Source organism: Elgaria multicarinata, chromosome 5 (assembly GCF_023053635.1).
Source record: "Elgaria multicarinata webbii isolate HBS135686 ecotype San Diego chromosome 5, rElgMul1.1.pri, whole genome shotgun sequence".
Classification (NCBI taxonomy): Eukaryota; Metazoa; Chordata; class Lepidosauria; order Squamata; family Anguidae; genus Elgaria; species Elgaria multicarinata.
In genome coordinates, this window is record NC_086175.1 from 79,530,166 (window position 1) to 79,552,906 (window position 22,741).

The window sequence follows — 22,741 nt, forward strand, 5'->3', positions numbered from 1 at the left end:
AGGTGCAGGAATAAATGGATATGGGCGGAAAAGAGGAGTCAGAAAAGTGATTCTCTGGATCTCATTTATAAAATGAAAGAGGTTGAGAATTATGAAAGCATACCATGCAAGAACAGCATGTGTTTGTGGGGTATTTATGAATTTGAAACACTGAAGTAGTTATTAAAATGGCACACATTAACAGAGAAATTCATTTCAATTGACAATATCAAGAAGAGACAATATCAAGAAGAGACAGTATCAAATGGTGAAGCCGTCATGGATAATTATATGTAGAAGATCCTTTGAGTGTTTTTAAAAAATAATACAAGGACCATGATCCAAAGGATGATAAGTGTAGACAAAACAGGGTTTTTGTTGATAGTTATGGTCAGGGAAAAACTATACATGGTAAAGAGATCTCTTTGAGAACACACACTGTTCTCAATATTCCCATTCCAAAGATTGTTGATTGCTGTAGTGGGCTGTATGATAAAATAAGCATTTTTTGAGAGTAAGATAAAATAGCATTTTTTGAGAGGAGAACACAAAACTCTCTAGATTCATAATGACAGATGGAGATTGCATTATACATCGACAAGTTGCCAATACTCATTTAAAACTGAATGTTGTTCCTTTAAAAATCCATCTTTTTGAAATTTTCTCATGTGTTCCAAGATCTAGAAAGATGGTATGAAACAAAAAAGATGTGTGATACTTTAAAAAAAATACTAAGGAATTTAATACTAATTTAATACTAATGCTAATACTACAGAATAGGGATCTTGAAATTTAGTGAGTAACCTTTTCTGTAAAGAGAACATAAGAAGACCCATGCTGAATCAGACACCAACCTGGGAGAGGGCACAGGGTTTAAGAGGGAAGTGGTGCCAATCCGGTGCCGTGAAGGCAGCCATTTAGTAACCATTTGTGAACCACCGAGAGAGCTTCGGCTATTGGGCAGTATAAAAATGTAATAAATAAATAAATAAATAAACCCAAGTTCCTGGATCTCAATCACCAAAGTTCCAAAACATTTATTCCCATTAGAATTGCAATGTTATAATGGTATATCTAGATCTATGCACCCTGTTTCCTCATTTTCTATATATAAAAAGTGTGAAAGAAAGGAAAATGAGGAAAATTCATAGGTAAAGCTCAAACTTGGGTAGCTGCAAAATGTGTTGCAAACAATTCAGTGACTGAACAAGATAGAGATCTTGGGATTGTGGTGGACAGCTTGATGAAAATGTCCTCCTAGTGTGCGGCCGCTGTAAAGAAGGCAAAATCCATGTTAGGTATTGTAAGAAAAGGAATTGAGAATAAAACGGCCAGTATCATACTGCCTTTATACAAACCTAAGGTGTGACCACACTTAGAAGACTGTGTACATTTCTGGTCACCACACCTAAAAAAGGATATTATAGAGCTGGAAAAAGTGCAGGAAAGGGCAACAAAAATTATTAAGGGGCTGGAGCATAACCCCTATGAAGGAAGGTTACATCAACTGGGATTGTTTAGCTCAGTAAAAAGTAGGCTAAGGGGAGACATCATAGAGGTGTACAAAATTATGCATGGTATGGAGAATGTGGATACAGCAACATTTTTCTCCCTTTCTCAAAATACTAGAACCCGGGGTCATCCCATGAAGCTGATTGGTGGGAGATAAAAGGAAGTACTTCTTCACACAGCACAAAGTTAAATTATGGAACTCACTACCACAAGAAGTAGTGATGGCCACCAATTTGGATGGCTTTAAAAGGGGGTTGGGTAAATTCCTGGCTACTAGTCCTGATGGTTGTGTGCTATCTCCAGTATTCAAGTCAATAAGCCTGTGTGCACCAGTTGCTGGGGAACATGGGTAGGAGGGTGCTGTTGCACCATGTCCTGCTTGTTCATCCCTGGCCAGTGGCTGGTTGGCCACTGTGTGAACAGAGTGCTGGACTAGATGGACCCTTGGTCTGATCCAGGATGGCACTTATGTTCGTATATATTTTCTCATATGGAATTTGTGGTGATGAATTGTTTGTTTTTTATGTAGGGAGCATTGCCTCTTTAAGAAAACATAATTGTCAAAATCTGGATGCTAGCAAGACTTCCTTATAATACAGATGAAGAGTAGCACTGGGCTAAAAAGGACTGGACTTTGCCAAAATTGCAGAATAAAAGGTATATAATTGCAGAATCCTGAGGAAGTGAAAACTTTATTTAACTAGAAATAGATGGAACATGACAATGTCCCGTTCTTTTTATAAGTTTTTTTATGGTAGTATAAAAATGAATGTAGCTAAATTGGTGCAAGACAGCTTGATGAAATATATCTCTCAAGACCACTTTGTCTCCATTATTCTATTCTTTGTCACATTTTCCCCATAAAATTTCCCGAGGAGATTTGAGACATAAAGCACAGCGAAATCAATAATGAAGGACAGTATAAAAATGTGTCAAATAAATAAATAAATAAAGCAGACCTGTGCATGCCACCTGTGCATAGTGATAAAAATAAGTAGAACATAGAAAGGTTAGTTTAATCCATGATAGAATTAAACATGTCACATATTAATTTCTGGAACAGACTAAAATGTAAGGAAGTTCTTACTCAATGTCACTACATTATTCTTAAACGAAGCATGATTAAAGATGCTGTGCGTTCTTTTTATGCTCCAGTCACATTACACAAAAATAATACTATATAATGGAACACACTGTGATTTTTTTTTTTTACTTTTTATGGGCATAAATTCGCAAAGTCCATTTTTAACTCACCTGGCTGCCAAAGCTGCTATAACAGATGGAAATTTTGTTCTGAAATGCCATCTGCTTATTTTTAGTTCTTCAGTCCTTGACTATCGCTTGCTTCTTCCATCTCCATTGAAATGGTTTATAATGTGGTGGAATAATTTATCACCCACCTGTTTGTTTGAAATGGGATTCAAGAATCCTCAGGAAGCCAAGTATGTAGCAACTCCTGTTTCTGCCCTATCAAGCCCTCTGTGATACCACTGCAACAATCTTTATCAGAATCAGAAAAAAACCCCAATATGTAACTAGCAAAGCTGCACCTTCTGATCTCTTGAGAGATGCAGCCCCGCTAGAACTGCAGTATTCTTCAATCTCACCTACACCATGAAACTATCTCAGTTTTCACAGCTTTACATGGACAGAGGAGGTAGCTAGGGTGGAATGTAAATTTAATACATATATAAATAAAATAAAATACTATATGAGTACAAAAAGAGGAGAATGGGACTGAATGAATGGGCAGTAGAGGGGGGAAACCAGTGGGAGGGGGGAGTGAATGGGCAGGAAAGAGGACAAGTTCTCATTCATTTTTTTCCAAGGTTGCAAAGTATTTAAAAGCACCAATTAATACTTTAAAAAAAGTCTTGCAAAATTTGTGCCAGAACTCTACAGCAGTATTCATTTGTAATTAGCTGAGAATTGCTCCAATTACTCTAGCACTTCTGTCCTCTGGTACTGGCCAGAGACCTAAGGCCACTGGGAGCCTGTATCCTCTGGCTCGCAGGAAGAACATCAGGACAAGGGGTAGACAAGTTTATCAGCCAGTAGAAGAGCAGCTGCAGGGAGTTTATTTCCCCCTTCCCTGCCAGAAAGTACACTTGGCTCCAACTGTCAGTTGCCCTGAGTCTGCAGAGTTTAAAGTAGGCATATTCGGGCAAAGGGAAATTGGAGGAATCCAGCTGGAGAGCAGAGTTTGATGAGCTTTTGTTGACTTGGTCCCCTAGACTGTGTTCTGTCTTCTACCTGCTGACCCAGCTCAGCGCACAATGTGTCAGGGCAGCTGGGTTTGGGGTTTTCGGGGGGTGGGGTTTGCATGAAAGAATATTTGTACACATTTTGGCTATAAATTGTGCAAATTTGCATAAGTGGCTTAAATCACACAGCCATAATTGCTGCGAATTATGCAACTTTATACTATTTACAGCCTAAACTTGCACAAATCTCTACTTGTGCAAATTACAGATGAGACCAAAAACATCCCAGAACCCAGGAAACCATGCAGCTCAGCTTGCTTTTGATAGTTCCAAAAGGGTTGGATTTCCCAGCAATGGACATCCCTAACTCTGGCCTCTCTCACCACCCAGGAGGCACATGGGAGATTTCATCCTCTGCCTCCTAGGAAAAACATCATGGCAAAATAAATAAATAAAATTAATAAGGGGAGAACTATGCATCAACCAGTGAAGGAGCAGCTACTCCAATGCTGCTTTCTTCTTTGCTCCCCATTCCTGTTGCTGTTATATAGAAATTATAGATGTAGAATATATAATAAAAATCTGACTATGACAAATTATCTCTTTAGGCTAAGGAATAAATAGATTAGAGTGAAGGTAGGAATGTCAGTGTTGTCAGTTATTGTTGTTCACAATGAAAATAAATATTTCAATATAGAAATGACTTTTAACGAGAAAACAGATCTCGTAATTTATTGAGTATTACATTTTCAAATATAGAATTGGAAGTAAGAGATGTAGAACACCAAGCAAACTTCCAACAGCAATTCAGGTAAGCTGTAAAATGAAATCATTACCTCTTAAATATGAATACAGTAACATAACTGCATGAAGCAGGTAACTGAACCAGATGGCCTACAAGGCCCCCTCCAAATATATGAGTTGTCAATATTTAGTCATGGAATTATGGGAGTTGCAGTCCAGCATATCTGGAGGAGATATGGGGAAGGCTAGCACAGAAATGTTAAGCATCCCTTTACCACACCAGTAACTGCTGTAATATCACACCCGAACAGGAAGTCTGAATTCTGCATTTGTAGATACTTATTCTAGGGGTGTGTGTCTTAGGCCTTAGCTAGACCTAAGGTTTATCCCGGGATCATCCCGGGGTCATCCCTGTTCATGTAAATGACACACAGGGGATCCTGGGAGCAGGCAGAGATGACCCCGGGATGATCTCGGGATAAACCTTAGGTCTAGCTAAGGCCTTAGTTTGTTGCAGAAAATATAACAAACAACCTCCTGACACCTTAAACACCAACAAATTATTGTTGAACAAGTTTTCATGTGATTTTCCACAATCCTTTCTATAAGTTCAAACTGGGGGGAAAATACATAACAAAGGCATCAATGTAATCAATAAAATACTTACACTTCTGTATTTTACGATATATTCCAAAATAGGTGCTCCTCCATCATCTTGTTTCGTTATGCTAAGTTTAAAGCTTTTCCCGCTCCCTGGCTGTCCATGAATAGATGGGGGACTTGGTTCACCTAAATGCAAGATGAGAAGAGATGTGCAACAATTCTATGATTTATGTACAGCAGTTCTACAAATGGGAGCTGATTTCAATCAAAATAGCAAAATTATGCACTACTTTCTGGATGCTGGTCTTAATACAATTTACTTTGAAATAGATATAATTGAAATCCAATTATGGATTTTGGAGTGCTAGACTCCAAAGAGAGCTTTCAGGAAAAAGCTGGGGCTGGAGTAACAGTGGGGGGCAATAACAGTTACTGGACCAGGTTGAAGACTGAAGATGGAGTCCTAGGAAAAGCTGGAGAAGTACCTGAATGCAGTGAAGTCTAAGCAGAGAGAAAACTGCAAGCAAAGCCCTCTGAAGCAGTCTGTGAGTTAACAAGGGTGAGACTGTGGAATACCCTCCCCTTGGAGGCCCGACTGGCGCCATCACTGATTTTATTTTAACGCCAAGTAAAAACATGGCTTTTTAACAAAGCCTTTGATGGTTAAATCCACTAAGATGGCACATTGTTTTAATTGTTTTAACTGCTTTTATTGCTTTTAAATTATATATTGTTTTAACTTGGTTCTTGGTTTAATTTGTTTTTAACTGTGCATATTTATTGTTTTATACTTTATGCTTTTATCTGTACGCCGTTCTGAGATGTTAATGATATAGGGCGGGATATAAATGTTTTAAATAAATAAATAATAAGCAAATTTGATAGGGAAACATTTTGGGTAGCCAGCTTCTTAAAGTGACAGTAACATTGTTGTTGTTTATATTTATGAATTATTTATTTAAAGGAACAGTAACAAATGTTAACAAATAGTAATACTAAATTTTAAAATACACCTTGCTGAGAACTGTAATGGCTATCCAACAAACTCTGAATAATGAAGTTTGTTGCATAGCCATCCAAGCTCAGTACACCTACACTTAATAAACAGCAGATTTGACTTACAAGCCACCTATTTTCAAGTTTAACTTCCATCTCTAATACCGTATTTCTTCGATTCTGAGACGCCATCGATTGTAAGACGCACACTAATTTCAGTACCAACAACAGAAAAAAAGTTTTGATTCTAAGAAATAATAAACGCACCTGCGATTCTAAGATGCACCCCGTTTTTAAAGATGTTTATATGGGGGAAAAGGTGTGTCTTAGAATTGAAGAAATACGGTAATATCATTATGATAGCTTTTTTTTAAGAAAACACCCATAACATTTCTCAAGTTGTTCTATGCTAGAAGAAATTAACCAGTTTATTTTTCCTAATTCAGGATCTTAAAGTTATATTTCATGTTAATATTGAGAAACTACATTAATAAGGGGTGTGAAGTAAGACCTAGAACACAATAAATAACCTGGGATTCTCAACAAATGTTATAGGAGATAAAGTGGGGATGCCTTCTGAAGGAACCAGGAATCCTGTCTTCACAATTGGTCCTGGCTTGGGGAAAATAGATCATATGTTTACAGGGATGATGGGCTCGCAGTGCAACATCTGTAATGTGTGCAGTCCATCAGCACATGTGCCTCTTGACAACACAAATAGGCTATTCGGAGCTGATTACAGTTGTAGCTCTACATAGGGTGTATAAGAAGTGTACATGGTTTGTGGGAGGAAAATGTTCATTGACAAAACATAGCCACTTCTTTCTAAAATCTATTGTCCTATAATTTTACTCTTTATAACTCCAGGGTGAGGTAAAATGCACTAAAATGAGCATCCTTTGGAGTTATTGGGAAATTCCAATATGTGTAGTTGACATGACTTACTCCTGTCAAACTAACTGTCAAGGTAAGATATTTGTATCTCAAGACTGGGAACCTTTTCTTAAACTTTTAAGGTTTAATATTTGAAGCACATAAGTCTAAGAATCTATTCTCAAAATGTTTTGGCTTTCAAAACTCTGCTTAGATTACAGAATCTAGAATAAAGCCCTTCAGAGCAGTGCAGCCCCCTTCCCCCCCCCCCCCGGTGTCAATGTCATCAAGGACCTTCTTTGTGCTGGAGGACTATGACCAATAATGCAAGGAGACTCAGAGGTGTCCCTGAGCTATGCTAGGCCTTGTTTCTTATATTTGAAGGCTACTGGCATGACAAAGAATAGGAGGAAACAAAAACCAAACTGAATTGATTTTTCAACAAGTACGAATAATTTAAAACATATTTAAAAAGCCATGATTACTTACGAACTGGTAAAGTCTGAAATATCTCTATTTTGCTGTATTCTCCTTGCCCTTTTCCATTTACAGCAGCAACCTTAATTTCATATGTCGTGTTTGGTTCCAGATTGCTGAGAACAACCATTGCTAAAAAGAAACAGAAAACCTTGTTTAAAAACAATAACTGACAATATAGTATAGGTTGCCCCAGACCTTACATTCTGAGGACGAGGCCATGCTTACCATATCATGGCCTACTGAGATTCACTTGGACATTGAGCTGAGAGCCTTTTCCACTGTGGCACCCCCTCTGTGGAATGATCTCTCTATTGAGATCAGGAGGGGTCCTACTGTGGCGTGTTTCCACCAACAACTTAAAACACATCTGCTTGCCTTGACAGATATTTGCTTTATTGATTTGTTTTATTATATTTTATCATAATTTTATTTTGTGGCCTGCTTGGGGATATATTTATTTATTTATTACATTTTTATACCACCCAATAGCCGAAGCTCTCTGGGCGGTTCACAAAAATTAAAACCATGAGGAACATGATAAAACAACCAACAATCTAAAAACCCAAATACAAAATACAATATAAAAAGCACAACCAGGATAAAACCACACAGCGGAAATTGATATAGGATTAAAATACAGAATTAAAACAGCAAAATTTTAAATTTAAGTTAAATTAGGTGTTAAAATACTGAGAAAATAAAAAGGTCTTCAGCTGGCGATGAAAAGAATACAGTGTAGGTGCCAGGCGGACCTCTCTGGGGAGCTCGTTCAACAGCTGGGGTGCCACAAATTATCCTTAAGTAAGTAGCTATAGAATTGAGGCCTTCAACAACAAGTGAATTTCGGTGAAATTCAATGTCAGTTGAATGGACTAGCACTCACAATGGAAACTTTCCCTCTTCTCCTCCCTGTGGTTCCCTGCAATCCTCCAGACATCTAGTCTAGAGGGTTCCTTTACCACCAAGAGTAGATTTTAAGGGTACATAGGGGCTGCAGGAGGGAGGGAAATTCTACTCCTTCTACTGATGGAAATGGTCCCATCAGTGGATGGAGTTATTGGATATAATGCATTGTATTTTGTTTGTGCAAGAATGTTGCTAGAATAGTAAAACCAATGTTCTCTGTAGTTTAGTAATAAAAAAATAGCAATACGTAAAAGCGCTGTGTGCTTTTAGATTTGTATACACATAGATGCTGAAAAATGGGGAAGGAACTTTCTCCCCTCCCTGCCCCAGGACCACACCCTTTTCCCCATTTCCACACTCCGTTTCTGAGCATGGAGTTGTAGCCGGTGGAGAGAGGGAGGGATTGGGGGAGCGATTTCTGGGTCCCAAGGTTGGAGACTTGGTTCCAACCCCAAATCCCTGAAACTGAATAATCCTATGCCCCCAAATGCTGTCTAGGGGACATAGGCTGCTCTCAAAGTCTACAAGATAGGTTAGGTTGAGAGTCAGTGACTGGTCCGAAGTCATCCATTGAGTCTCATGGTTGAGTGAGGAGGAGACCCCTGGTCTCTCCAGTCCCAATCCAACCCTTTAACCACTGTGTTACACAAAGATGGGGGAGAGAGAAGGGGAAGCTAAAATCAAGAGCTGTGAGTTGAAGGCTAGAAGAACATTGGGACTCAAGGTGCCTTTCCCTGGAGATCTCATGTACAATAGTGCTGCCTGGAAGAACCAGAAAATTTTTATTCTCTCCACTTCTGATTTACTTACTTATATACTTTAAAAATATATATTAAATATTACAAAAACACCACAGGCGTCCAGTGCTCTCACATTCTCCAATAGCACTACCCCTGGAATTTCTCAGCGCTTAAGGAACTTGAGAACATGCAAAAATATTATTTGCTTAGTGCCATAAGCAAAAATGGAATTACTTAAGTATTAAAAAAATGAAATGCAAATATTAATTTTCTCTATTGTTGGTTCTAAAACACTCTCTCCCACACCATTTTTCTTTAAAGATACTACATTGAATTGATTTTTATGCAGGAACTGTCTCACTGACCCAATTACATCTGTGCAATAGCCAAATAGCAACTCAATTCATAAAGGGTGAATTAAACATCTGGTTATAAATGTCACAAACAGCTAAATGCCAATTTGCCTTTCACAATAAAATATATTTCAGTTTGAATGCTGCTAAAAGGTAATACATAAGTGCTAACATAAAGGAAGCATTATATTTTGCTTTCTTTTAAATCAACTTTAAAATTCAGGAAGATACCGGGGGTGGGGGTGGGTGGGATTGGGAGCTTTATTAGCCTGCCATCCCTTCTTTTCCCTAAAACTACTAAGACATCCTGAAACTAAGCAATGGCATTTAAAACTTGGGATGATGCAATCTAAAAATTCAATTTTGTAAGAATGCACAATTCTGATCCTTTCAGAATAGTACAGGCAAGCTTCTTTTAAAGAAAGGGTGGAGAATCTGTGGCCCTCCTGATGTTGGACTCAAACTCCCATCAGCCCTAGCCATAATTGCCCACCTCTGTTTTAGGGAGAACCACAAAGGTGGGAAGAGAAGGCAACACCAACAAAAAACTTCAGTAGCTACTCAAATGAATGTCCAACCAGTTCCTCTTTGAATTAGGCATCTTTTTTATGCTACTCTTACTGTTCACTTCCAATCCTCAACTGCTACCATTTTAAAAGACAAAGTGCAAAACAACAATAACACATTTACTCCTAGAAAAGCATTGGGGAAATGGGAGAAAAATAAGCTAGGGAGGGGGAGATGATGTAGGAAAGGAGGGTATGAAGAGGATAAACTTTAGTCTTAATGCCAATATGCATAGTAACCACCAGTTATTAAATTTAGTGTTACATCCACATGATCCTGCACTGAAAAACCATTTCTGAAACTCCATGTATCTTTTACTGTTCACTGCTCTGAAATCTGTCTAGATATGGAGTTGTAAACAGATGTTGTAAATAAATAAGTTTCTTTGGAATAACAGCTTTCTAATAATAAAGCCAACACTTATACCATTTCCTTGAGCTCAGAAAAGTAAGAGAAAACATGACTCGTATGCTACCATTCAGAGAAGAAGAAAACCTTTCCAGCTCCACTTAAGCAATAGAAACAGCCACCTCCATAGGAAACATCAAATGGACGGAAATCAAGTGTAGATTTCGCATGGTCCTGTTAGAGCAGTGGTTCTCAACCTTCCTAATGCCACGACCCTTTAATACAGTTCCTCATGTTGTGGTGACCCCCAACCATAAAATTATTTTCGTTCTTCTTTACATGATCCATTGTCATGGGATGGTTTGCTAATGAAAATAATACATATCAATAGCTTTAATAATACAAAAGATGATACATGACATAGTTCAGTCAATACAGTTTCCTAAGACCATCGGAAATATGTGTTTTCCGATGGTCTTAGGCGACCCCTGTGAAAGGGTCATTCGACCCCCAAAGGGGTCCCAACCCACAGGTTGAGAACCGCTGTGTTAGAGTCTCTGCTGCAGTAAACCCATTTTTAACTCTGCCTTACCAGACCCATCCTCTAGTCAAGCTGCAAAATGGTGGCTGTAATGAATGCACATCCGAGAGTAAAACCATAAATTATTATTAAAACCATTATTATTATTATTATTATCATCATCATCATCATCATCATCATCATTTATATACCGCCCCATAGCCGAAGCTCTCTGGGCGGTTTACAAAAGTTTAAAACAGTGAACATTAAAAACAAATATACAAAATTTAAAACCATAAAAAGCATAAAATATAAACAAAAACAGACAATATCTGTTTTAAACATACAAGACATTTCCTCCCCTCACTAAAAGGCAGTTCTCAACATAAGAATGTTCAAAGAACTGAGGCAGAAATGTAACTATTTTGCCAGAGAGATATGAAAGCCAAAATAAGCCAATAAGAAGTGATTAAAAAAACACCCCAAACTGTTGTCCATCCCATGCTATGGGATGAGGGATCAGGAGCCTCTCTGAAATGTTACTATTCATAGTTCCTGGATTCACATTATTGTTAAAAATGTTGAGCTCCATCAGACAAGTGTTTATTTCACACTCATTACTGGGCACTCACAGATTTTCACGGGTCCCTCTCATGTCGTTGTCTACCTCCAGGGCGCCTCCTGCCCCGTCTTGCCTTCTTTGCATTACAAAAAAACACCCCAGTAAATCCAATTTAAGATTAAGACAGAAGTTGGTGCTATCTCCTGCTGTGTGCAGGAAAAGCAGCGCGATCAGAACGGCCAATTGAATGGGCCACGTGCACATAGTTTATTTCCTCTTCCAAAAGAGGAAGTAATGAGGGACAAATGCATGGGCAGATAAGTGATGGTAGGGAAGCGTGATTTCCCTCCATCTGATGGAGCTCACTGTAGTCATGTAATGGCAACAGATATTGACTTAATGTTCTTTATAGCAATTGTATTTCAATGCACATTTTGTGTCTTCTTCCCATCGTTCAATGGAAGTATTTCAAGCCAGTTAAATATACTGACTTAATTTCTACACATTTAATTTTACAAGAAATATAGTATACAAAACCACATTTTTCATTCTGAAACTAAACACTATGTAGGATTTTTATTAATGAGATTTTAAAAATGCATTCTGCTTCTTCTTTTATTTTCTTCTGTAGCTTTCATCCTTCCAGTAAAAAAGAAAACCTTATAATTATCATGTGAAGGACCAGCTCCAAAAAAGTACTAGACATTGCAGTTATAATTAAATGCATGTTATATAAATAGATATGCAACCAGCATAAAGTTTAAAATTTTACATCTGTTCTCGGAAATTTTGCCTCTGGGTGTAGAAAATGAGATTATTCATTACAATGAATCAGTGAATGTTGCTGCCAGATAACCATTAGAAATCACATTATTAATTTCGTCATTTTTCTAGTTCTTTTAGGGATATGCATTTTATTTCTGATACTACTCATTCTTTAAAGCACTTCAATGTCACAGATTCCATTTAATGCTCCCATATTGTAATAAATCAAGTCAAACCCTAGAACCACACAGTTACAATATAATATAAAAATATGTTTAAAAAATCCCCTAAATCTTAGGGAAAGGCTAAACTGAGATTTAAAGGGTGAGCCTGGGACTAAGGTCCACCACTGACAGCCATCCAGCTCCAAGGAAATGGGGAAGCTAGAAGTAACCACAGCATAGGATACCATATTGCCTACATACTGCTTCTGTTAAGCGTGTGGCCTTTTTAACATCCATCATTTCCTGGCATTTTGGTGCTTCAGTAAACATGGCATGACCTTAACACAACATGTTAAACCAACAGTTTTTTGTTTGTTTATTGAATGTACCAAAATGGAGGTTAGAAAGGTATAGTACAAAGGACTGTTATAACCCCTCAGTGGGAGGTGAAATATTCCTGAGGAGAGGACTGAGACCTTAGCTAGACCTAAGGTTTATCCTGGGATCGTCCCTGCCTGGGATCGTCATTTACATGAACAGGGATGACCCTGGGATGATCCCAGGATAAACCTTAGGTCTAGCTAAGGCCTGAGTGTGGATCTCCAGAAGTGGATCTCTTTGTTGAAATAGTGTGAAGGAGTATCTTCCCTGCTATTGGAGGAGATCCAATGCATTGTATGAGTGGCCCCGGCTTGAGCCTTGCTCACTCCTGACATGCAGCCCTGTGAGATTATTCATGAAGGAACCTAGCCCTTCACAAAAAAAAATAAAGAAAAGAAAAGTTGTCTCTCACCTGTATGGGGAATAACATTCAAAATAACCATTATACCTTTTGAAAGACACTTTAACTCTGTATTAATGTCACTTGCTGGAACACAGTTACAAATAATATAAAATTATTTAGCTTATTTTTTCAGTTTCTAAAACTGCTTAAATTGTTTATTGTTTACCTTTACTTTTTTAGGTGTGTTAAATAGAATTGCCAGTGTTATATGATGCACAGTAGCAGAGAAGATACTATTCCTCACTTAAGACCCACATTTGCTCTCTAAGGCAGGAGCCACACTACTGCTTTATAGCAACATTGAAGTGTACTGACAACGCCTGGGGCCCATGACACTTGCCATATACTGCTCTCAGGCTACTTCCACAGTGTTATATCCTGCTTGGTGTAGATGTGTCAAAAGAGTCTCTTGAAGTGTTCTGTCCTTGTCATATAAAGTATAGTATACATCAGTTCATGGTTCTAATATAAAAGACCTGATAACGTTCAGACATTTATTTTTTTAATAAAGAACCTTGCCTTATCAAGACCAAAAATGTGGGTATGTCTATGAGAAGGACTTAATCCCTATTCAGGCATTAGTACATTGAAACTGTGAAGGGCATATGGGGACACATATACTGGCCCCAGCCTTCCCATGTACATGAGAAAGAACTGAAGAGAGGCTGTAAGCATGCTTACAATACTCCATGTGATCGGAAGCCCTGTGCGATTAGATCCTGATTGAACAAAGCACTGCAACTGTATTCAGCTGCACATGGTTACAGGCTCTCTTCATATCTTCCTCATCAACGTGGTGGTGGCCCATGTCCCTTTCACATTTTCATTTTCCCAATACGACTGATCCTGTGTGTATTTACACAGAAGTCACACTAAGTTTAATGTAACTAAGCTTACTTCATGCTCCCACTAGAAGGAAAAATGAGGAAGGAGGTACTACTGTGTCTTCTCATACCTCATCAATCTGTTGTCTTCAATAATTAAGCAGTTCATTGTTTACTTGACTTACAGCTGTTCTCAAGGTGGCTGCTTTTGCTGCAAACCACAAACAGCTGCAGGTTTCAATCTGTATTATTATTCAATTGCTCTGAGGCACTGAATCATTGCTTACCTTTTGTTAGATAATATTTTAATTTTTATGAATACTATTGAATTTAAAAGTGATGATTTCATAACTATAAACTGACATTGATAACAAAATTAGGAATTTGTTGCATATAGGTAGGCAGTGTATTTGAAAAAGCAGGAATGCTATCATGGATGGATTTGACTAATGAGGTGTATATTTTAAACTGGAGTTAATTATTTAAGTTCAAAGGTATAATGTGACACATCTTACAGGTTAAAGAACAAGTACTGTATGAAAATCCTTTAAAAGCCTTAACAATCAGGTCGGGCCCCTGAAACTAAATCACCATCCTGAGGTACCTGGGGGTGCCCCAGAATGTCACAAAAAATATCTGTTTGCAGTTGAAAACTTGTGAAGCGTGCGTTGGGGGAGAAATATTAAAATACTGCCATTTTCTAGGGTGTTTCCTAGATGGCTGTTGTTCATTAGTTGTTTCGCTGTCTGATTTAATTTGGTTACTTGACTCCAAATCATTAAAACTCTGATAAAAAAGGTGTTATCTTAAACCAAAACAAAACCTGAAAGCAAAATAGGTTTAAGGAAACTGATTAGAAACAGTATGTTAAATTCTGGTGTAACTATGCCTGTTAAAATAAAAAACATGTGTCCATAGAAAATATATTTAATAATAAAACAAATATATACACTTAAAATTTGAACAGAATGGTCCACAAACAAATATACATCCCAAAAGCGTTTCAACCCACAAGGTCTTCATAAGTGGGAAAAGAATTTTATACAGATTTTTAAAAAACTTTATACATTTTTTTTAAAAAAAATTTTTTTATGCCCCAGATATAAGGATTTCCAATAGGACCAAAATTGGCAAGGACCTAACAGAAACAGAAGAGATCAAGAAAAGGTGGCAAGAATATATGGAAGATCTGTATAGGAAGGATAATAATATCGGGGATAGCTCAGACGGTGTGGTCAGTGAGTTAGAGCCAGACATCCAGGTTGAATGGGCCTTAAGAAGCATTGCTAATAACAAGGCAGCAGGAGACGACAGTATCCCAGCTGAACTGTTTAAAATATTGCAAGATGATGCTGTCAAGGTGATGCATGCCATATGCCAGCAAATTTGGAAAACACAAGAATGGCCATCAGACTGGAAAAAATCAACTTATATCCCCATACCAAAAATGGAAACACTAAAGAATGTTCCAACTATCAGACAGTGGCACTTATTTCACATGCCAGCAAGGTAATGCTCAAGATCCTGCAAGGTAGACTCCAGCAATTCATGGAGCGAGAATTGCCAGATGTACAAGCTGGGTTTAGAAAAGGCAGAGGAACTAGAGACCAAATTGCCAATATCCTCTGGATAATGGAGAAAGCCAGGGAGTTCCAGAAAAACATCTATTTCTGTTTTATTGACTATTCTAAAGCCTTTGACTATGTGGATCATAACAAACTGTGGCAAGTTCTTGGTGGTATGGGGATACAAAGTCATCTTGTACGCCTCCTGAGGAATCTGTATAACGAACAAGTAGCAACGGTAAGAACAGACCACGGAACAACGGACTGGTTTAAGATTGGGAAAGGAGTACGGCAGGGTTGTATACTCTCACCTTATCTATTCAACTTGTATGCAGAACACATCATGCGACGTGCTGGGCTTGACGAATCCAAGGCTGGAGTTAAAATCGCAGGAAGAAACATTAACAATCTCAGATATGCAGATGACACCACTTTGATGGCTGAAAGCGAGGAGGAGCTGAGGAGCCTTATGACAAAGGTGAAAGAAGAAAGTGCAAAAGCTGGGTTGCAGTTAAACCTCAAAAAAACCAAGATTATGGCAACCAGCTTGATTGATAACTGGCAAATAGAGGAAGAAAACGTGGAGGCAGTGACAGACTTTGTATTTCTGGGCGCAAAGATTACTGCAGACGCTGACTGTAGCTAGGAAATCAGAAGACGTTTACTTCTTGGGAGGAGAGCAATGACAAATCTTGATAAAATAGTTAAGAGCAGAGACACCACACTGACAACAAAGGTCCGCATAGTTAAAGCAACGGTATTCCCCGTAGTAACCTATGGCTGTGAGAGCTGGACCATAAGGAAAGCTGAGCGAAGGAAGATAGATGCTTTTGAACTGTGGTGTTGGAGGAAAATTCTGAGAGTGCCTTGGACTGCAAGAAGATCAAACCAGTCCATACTCGGCTTCAAGAGCTTCGGCTATTGGGCGGTATAAAAATGTAATAAATAAATAAATAAATAAATAAATAATAAATACTCCAGGAAATAAAGCCAGACTGCTCACTTGAGGGAATGGTATTAAAGGCAAAACTGAAGTACTTTGGCCACATAATGAGAAGACAGGATACCCTGGAGAAGAGGCTGATGCTAGGGAAAGTGGAAGGCAAAAGGAAGAGGGGCTGACCAAGGGCAAGATGGATGGATGATATTCTGGAGGTGACAGACTTGACCTTGGGGAAGCTGGGGGTGGCGACAGCCGACAGAAAGCTCTGGCGTGGGCTGGTCCATGAAGTCACGAAGAGTCGGAAACGACTGAACGAATAAACAACAAAACATAGCAAAAAAGACGGGGGACTAGGCGTTCCCTCCTGTCTCCAAGAAATTTGACTCCCAAGTTGTCTCTGAGGCGTAAATAATATCACTAGTTCATGCAGGCTTGTAAACGGCACTGACTTCAAAGTATACTTTGAAGTCAGCTTTTTGGTCCTATGAAATCCTTGTATCAGCCTGCCTGGTGGCACAAAGGCTCCGAGTAGATGAGGCAGGAGGGTCTCCAAAGGCATACCATACGATGACATGGGAGCTGCATAGCCCCCTAGAAGCAGGTCCTCTGGATATGCCAATCACCAATAGGTGCCAGAGTGCTCACCACCCTTATTCTAATATAGTAGATTCCCACACATCCTACCACACCACAGGAGAGTACCAAGCCTCGGCTTCGGCACCCTACCCCCACCAGCCTAGGGGAAATCCCACATGCAGATCCTACAGGAAAATATCATTGTTTCTCCTCCTCCCCACCCACAATGGCCGTTTTCCAACCCAAGACATCCCGGCTGGTCGGGTACCGGATATGCATGGTGTATTACAGAGAGCTTCTGGTTTACATAATAATAATAGGGATATTAGAAGGAAATCCAATGCTAAAAAAGGATAATATATATATATTTGAAACAACAACAACACTATATATGTTAATTGGTTTATTTAGTGCCACAGTCTCTGTCTTACCAGCAACAACTACACTGTGAGTGACCACTGTTAATAATATGACTTTCACCTTCTGCATTTAATTTGCTTCTGACCACACTGCTATCATTTCTCTCACTGCCACATGTACTGTATATAAACCTGAAACGCCATGCATCTGATGAAGTGGGCTATAGTCCACAAAAGCTTATGCCGTAATACATTTTTTAGTCTTCAAGGTGCCACAATACTCTGTCATTTCTGCTGAGATAGACTAGCATGGCTATATTCTGGAAATTGAATAGGAATAGTGTCTGATAATTTCTGGATGCTTTGAAAAGGAAAACATTTCTGTGAAAAGGAATCACATGGGGCAGTTAAATCTAGTGACTATGCTGCTTTTTATACAGGCCAAAATTAATATAGACTAATAATGAAGAAAAATTCGATCAGACCAAAGTTCCATCTAGTCCAGCACTCTGCTCACACAGTGGCCAACCAGCCATCAGCCAGGGATGAACAAGCAGGACATGGTACAACAGCACCCTCTCACCCATGTTCCCCAGCAACTGGTGCACACAGGCTTATTGCCTCGAATACTGGAGATAGCACACAACCATCAGGGCTAGTAGCCATTTATAGCCTTCGCCTCCAGGAATTTACCCAACCCCCTTTTAAACCTATTCAAAATTGGTGGCCATCACTACATCCTGTGGTTGTGAATTCCATAATTTAAGTATGTGCTGTGTGAAGAAGTACTTCCTTTTATTTGTCCTTGATCTCCCACCAATCAGCTTCATGGGATGACCCCGGGTTCTAGTATTTTGAGAAAGGGAGAAAAATGTTGCTGTATCCACATTCTCCATACCATGCATAATTTTGTACACCTCTATCATGTCTCCCCTTTGCCTCTTTCCCCCCCTAAAATACAATGATCAGATATCAAAGTAGAAAATAAAATTTAGAGCATTCCTAAAATTAGTTTGAAACATAAACATAAAATCATATACTATAAATGTATGACGTGTATTGAGGGTTTCTCTGTTCAAATTGCAATGTGTGTGTCAGACAGCAGGAACATCTTGCTTAAGGACAGCACAGTAAAACTCAGTGACTTCACTTAAGCTTTTACTATGCGCTAAAATTACCAGGATTGATTTTTTGTTTTTTGCAATGTATTATAAATGCAACAGAAACCATTACAAAAGCCAGGCCCTTATCCAGAATTAAATCAATTTAAATGGATTTACCACCAGGTAAACATGGTTTGGATTAGTGTAGTGAAATAAATGATTACAGAAATGGGATGTTCAGAATATCAGCTCCTCCAAGTGGGAAATCTCATAGCCATTACAAGTCAAGCCAAAGAAGCTAGCTCCCATCATTTTTAAAAAATAAGGCATGAATTTGATCAATTAAATATAAATTATAGTACCTTCCTTCATTTCCCAATATCTAAAACACTTCAAGCAAATGAGAAATATGCTTATACAGTTTCTCTCCAGTATTCCTTCTTGGTGTAATTTTCAGAGAAGTAGTGATATGTTAAATCTACACAACATTTATGACTATTATTAAACATTACCCTAAAAACACTCACGAATAATATATACTTCAGTCCTGGGAGCTGCCTTTGTTTCCAAACTAACATCACATTGTGTTTAATATGGTTTTCTATCCCAAATAGGAAAGCTGGAGAAATTCGAGACAGACTAAAATGAGTTTGGATTTCTAATAATCTGACCTGTGGAATCCACTGCGGACCAGTCTCTCCAGGCTGTGTCAACTTCCAGACTATTATTTTTTTAACTTTTCAGAAGTTTATGCAAATGTATTCACAGGAAAATATGCAAGTTTCTGCTGAGACATGGTGGAAAATATACACGGGGAAAAGTCGAATGGAATGGGGAACAATATGCTAAATGTTATGTACTAACATATCGTATGTAAATTATTGTGAACTTCCTTACAGAATTTCTGCATAATGGAGAAAAAAATGAATCCGTTTGTGAACACACATAGGAACAAACAACACTGCACAATCCTAAAATACTTCACCAGTTTTCTTGTAAACTATTATACCCGTGGATTACTAACTGTGATTTCAATAGACTTGGTTATTTTTAAATTTATTCAGTGCAGATAAATATGAAAAATTGAAAGCCCCAAAGAATCAATATCCTAATGGACATTTCTCAGTTTCACACTAAATGAGCCAGACAACTGTCATTTTCAGCTATTCATTTTGCAAAGGTATTTGTATATATGCAATGACGTTTCTTGAGACTACTGACATTCTTGAATTAGAATCTGGCACATTGTTGTTGTTGTTGTTATTCAATATTTATATACAGTTCCATATCTAAAATAGATAATGCATTGGTATAACTGAGGACAGAATTGGAGATAAAAAAAAAATCACAATACCATCAGCTTGGTTTTTAGTTAGTCTGGATGGCTTTTTAAAGTAATTTCAAACTCTACGTTTATTTGTCCATAAATAGATAAAAGGGTGTACAGTGCTCACATATAACTTTAAGGAGAATATCTGTTTCTGAGATGGCCTTGTCTTGTATCTGCCATGTAAATTAATGGCACTGTATTAGTAATAATGGCTATGATTTTAGTAAGAATACTTTTGATTAATTATGATTTTGTTGAGAATTTGACAATATTTTGTCTAAGAGATAAAGACTTTTAGAACTGATTGCTGACCTTTGTAATTTGGTATTTGACAATTTGGTATTTTATATTTGTACATTGGCTGAAATATCTTAATTCACCATTAGAGAATGTGCTCTTACTGACATAAATGAGTAAATGTAAATTTAGTCAGTGTGGTGTAGTGGTTAAAGTGTTGTACTGGGAGTTGGGAGATCCGAGTACTAGTCCCCACTCAGCCATGGAATCCCACTGGGTGACTTCGGGCCAGTCACAGACTCTCAGCCCAACCTACCTCACAGGGTTGTTGTTGTGAGGATAAAATGGAGAGGAGGAGGATTATGTCTGCTGCCTTGGGTTCCTTGGACGAAAAAAGGTGGGATATAAATGCAATAATAATAATAAAAAATAAAAAATATTTGTCCTTTTACATTCTTTCTGTGAATTATCTTTATTTTTTTGTTTTGCAGACTCACTCTGAACTCCATGGGAAAGAACAACTTTCCATGTTTCTGAAGTGACTTCTTTCACATCCACTTGGTAATGGTGAATTGGGACACCTCCATGTGAATCTGGTTTATTAAAAGATACCGTTGCAATAGTCTGTGATATCTCTATAACTTTCACTCCATGTGGACTGGATGGCACATCTATAGAAAGTAATGAAGAACTTAATTAGAGAACAGTAGTTAGACACTATAATGCTTAAGGATAAACTCATATTTCGCTAGCATCTTGGGAGGAAAACCACTATAAGATATGTTAATGCTGCTTAATTTATGTGAGTTAAACAGTTAAAAGTGCAGTGCAGTAACTCAATGTCACCACAAATGAATGTTAGTAAGTTTAAATTTCTGCCCAGCTCCTTTTCGTCTGTCATCTATCTGGCCATGAAACATTACCAACCATCTAGCACAGCGGTTCTCAACCTGTGGGTCGCGACCCCTTTGGGGGTCGAATGACCCTTTCACAGGGGTCGCCTAAGACCATCGGAAAACACATATTTCATTTATTTGTAATTAGAAATAAATATTTCACAATATATAATTACATATTGTTTTTGTGATTAATCACTATGCTTTAATTATGTTCAATTTGTAACAATGAAAATACATCCTGCATATCAGATATTTACATTATGATTCATAACAGTAGCAAAATTACAGTTATGAAGTAGCAATGAAAATAATTTTATGGTTGGGGGTCACCACAACATGAGGAACTGTATTAAAGGGTCGCGGCATTAGGAAGGTTGAGAACCACTGATCTAGCACCACACAAACTCTAACAATCTCAGGACTGTATGTGGCTGAGGTTATACTACGGCTTGCATCTCCATCTTCTTATCCATAATCCACTCAGGATATTGCCTCCTTCTTCAACAGTAAAATTAGAGCTGTCTCACAAACCTGTCTTTCCTCTTCCTAAACTTCCTCTTCCAATCTTTTCATCTTGTCATAATATCTTTTGGTAAAATGATCAAGACCTTGTCTTAATTTATTCATTTGGTTCATTGCTCACTTGACCCCTTGATCCTAACCCCTCCAAATTGCCATCTCACTATTCAGTAACAATAGTTCTTGTGGGGTAGGGGTGAGGGTATTACATAAAGCCTGAATATTAAACCGAAGCAGCCTGCTTCAGAGGTAGCTGAACTGATTCCAAAGCAAAGTGGCTCATGTCCAAAGCATTCCAAAATGTAGAATGCTGTTCCTGAAGTGTTTGACCTAATTCAGAAGATGGTTAGTTTCAGTTGTGTGTAAGCCCAATATATTGATAGAATTTTGAACCTCCCACAGGCAAAAAAAAGAAAGCCAAAAAGCCAAAAAGCAAAGGGAGAAGAGTATATGTAGTTTTTGGCTGAAAGCTCTATGTTCCAGTTTACCAGAACTCTCCAAGCACAGTGCTTTTGGGAGGAATATTGAAGTGCTGTATCAAAAGTTCTTCCAGCATTTGCAGTGTTCTCTGCAAGTTGAATCCTTGTACCTATTCTTCTGAAATTTTACAGGGAGCACCTCTACATTGTTTCTCACATACAGTACAAGCAACATGTTTACAAAATAGGGCATGTCCCCTCTCCCGCTCCATTTTTAACATAAAACCCCAAACAAACATTAAAGGCTCTTTGAAGAAAATATCCTGCACATATTTGACTGAACTTTGTCAAATTTCCATGTCTGCAAAAAAAAATAACTTACAGCCATTTGTTGAATTCCCCATTAGAAACAATGGGGAAGACATCGAAAGCTTTGGAAAAGGGACGGAAGTGAGATGTCACTCTCCGCATCCCACCAATGCAACATATACGTTATGATGGGACAAGGGAGAGGGCTTTCTCTGTGGTGGCACTCCGACTGTGGAATGCCCTCCCCTTGGAGGCCCGATTGGCACCAACATTGACTGCATTTCGACGCCAAGTAAAAACGTGGCTTTTAAACAAAGTCTTTGATGGTCACTGGCACGTTGTTTTAACTGTTTTAACTGCATCTATTGCTTTTAAATTATATATTGTTTTAACTTGGATTATGGTTTAATTTGTTTTTAACTGTGTATATTTGTTTTATACTGTATGTTTTTATCTGTACGCTGCCCTGAGATCTTAGTGATATAGGGCGGGACATAAATATTTTAAATAAATAAATAAATAAAATGTCAGTGAAGCAACCCTCTAAGTGAATTGCTG

The 22,741-nt window shown here is 38.1% G+C and overlaps 1 protein-coding gene across 3 annotated transcripts in view; it reads right to left on the reverse strand.

Annotated features, from left to right (window-relative positions):
• NCAM2 (neural cell adhesion molecule 2) overlaps positions 1-22,741 on the reverse strand; it is a 299,824-nt gene that overhangs the window by 50,686 nt on the left and 226,397 nt on the right. For all 3 annotated transcript variants that reach the window (XM_063126744.1, XM_063126746.1, XM_063126745.1), the window contains 3 exons: positions 20,535-20,708; positions 7,401-7,520; positions 5,107-5,228 (listed from right to left, as the gene is read on the reverse strand). In XM_063126744.1, coding sequence (XP_062982814.1) covers positions 5,107-5,228; positions 7,401-7,520; positions 20,535-20,708 — 416 coding nt within the window. The remainder of the gene's footprint in view (positions 1-5,106; positions 5,229-7,400; positions 7,521-20,534; positions 20,709-22,741) is intronic.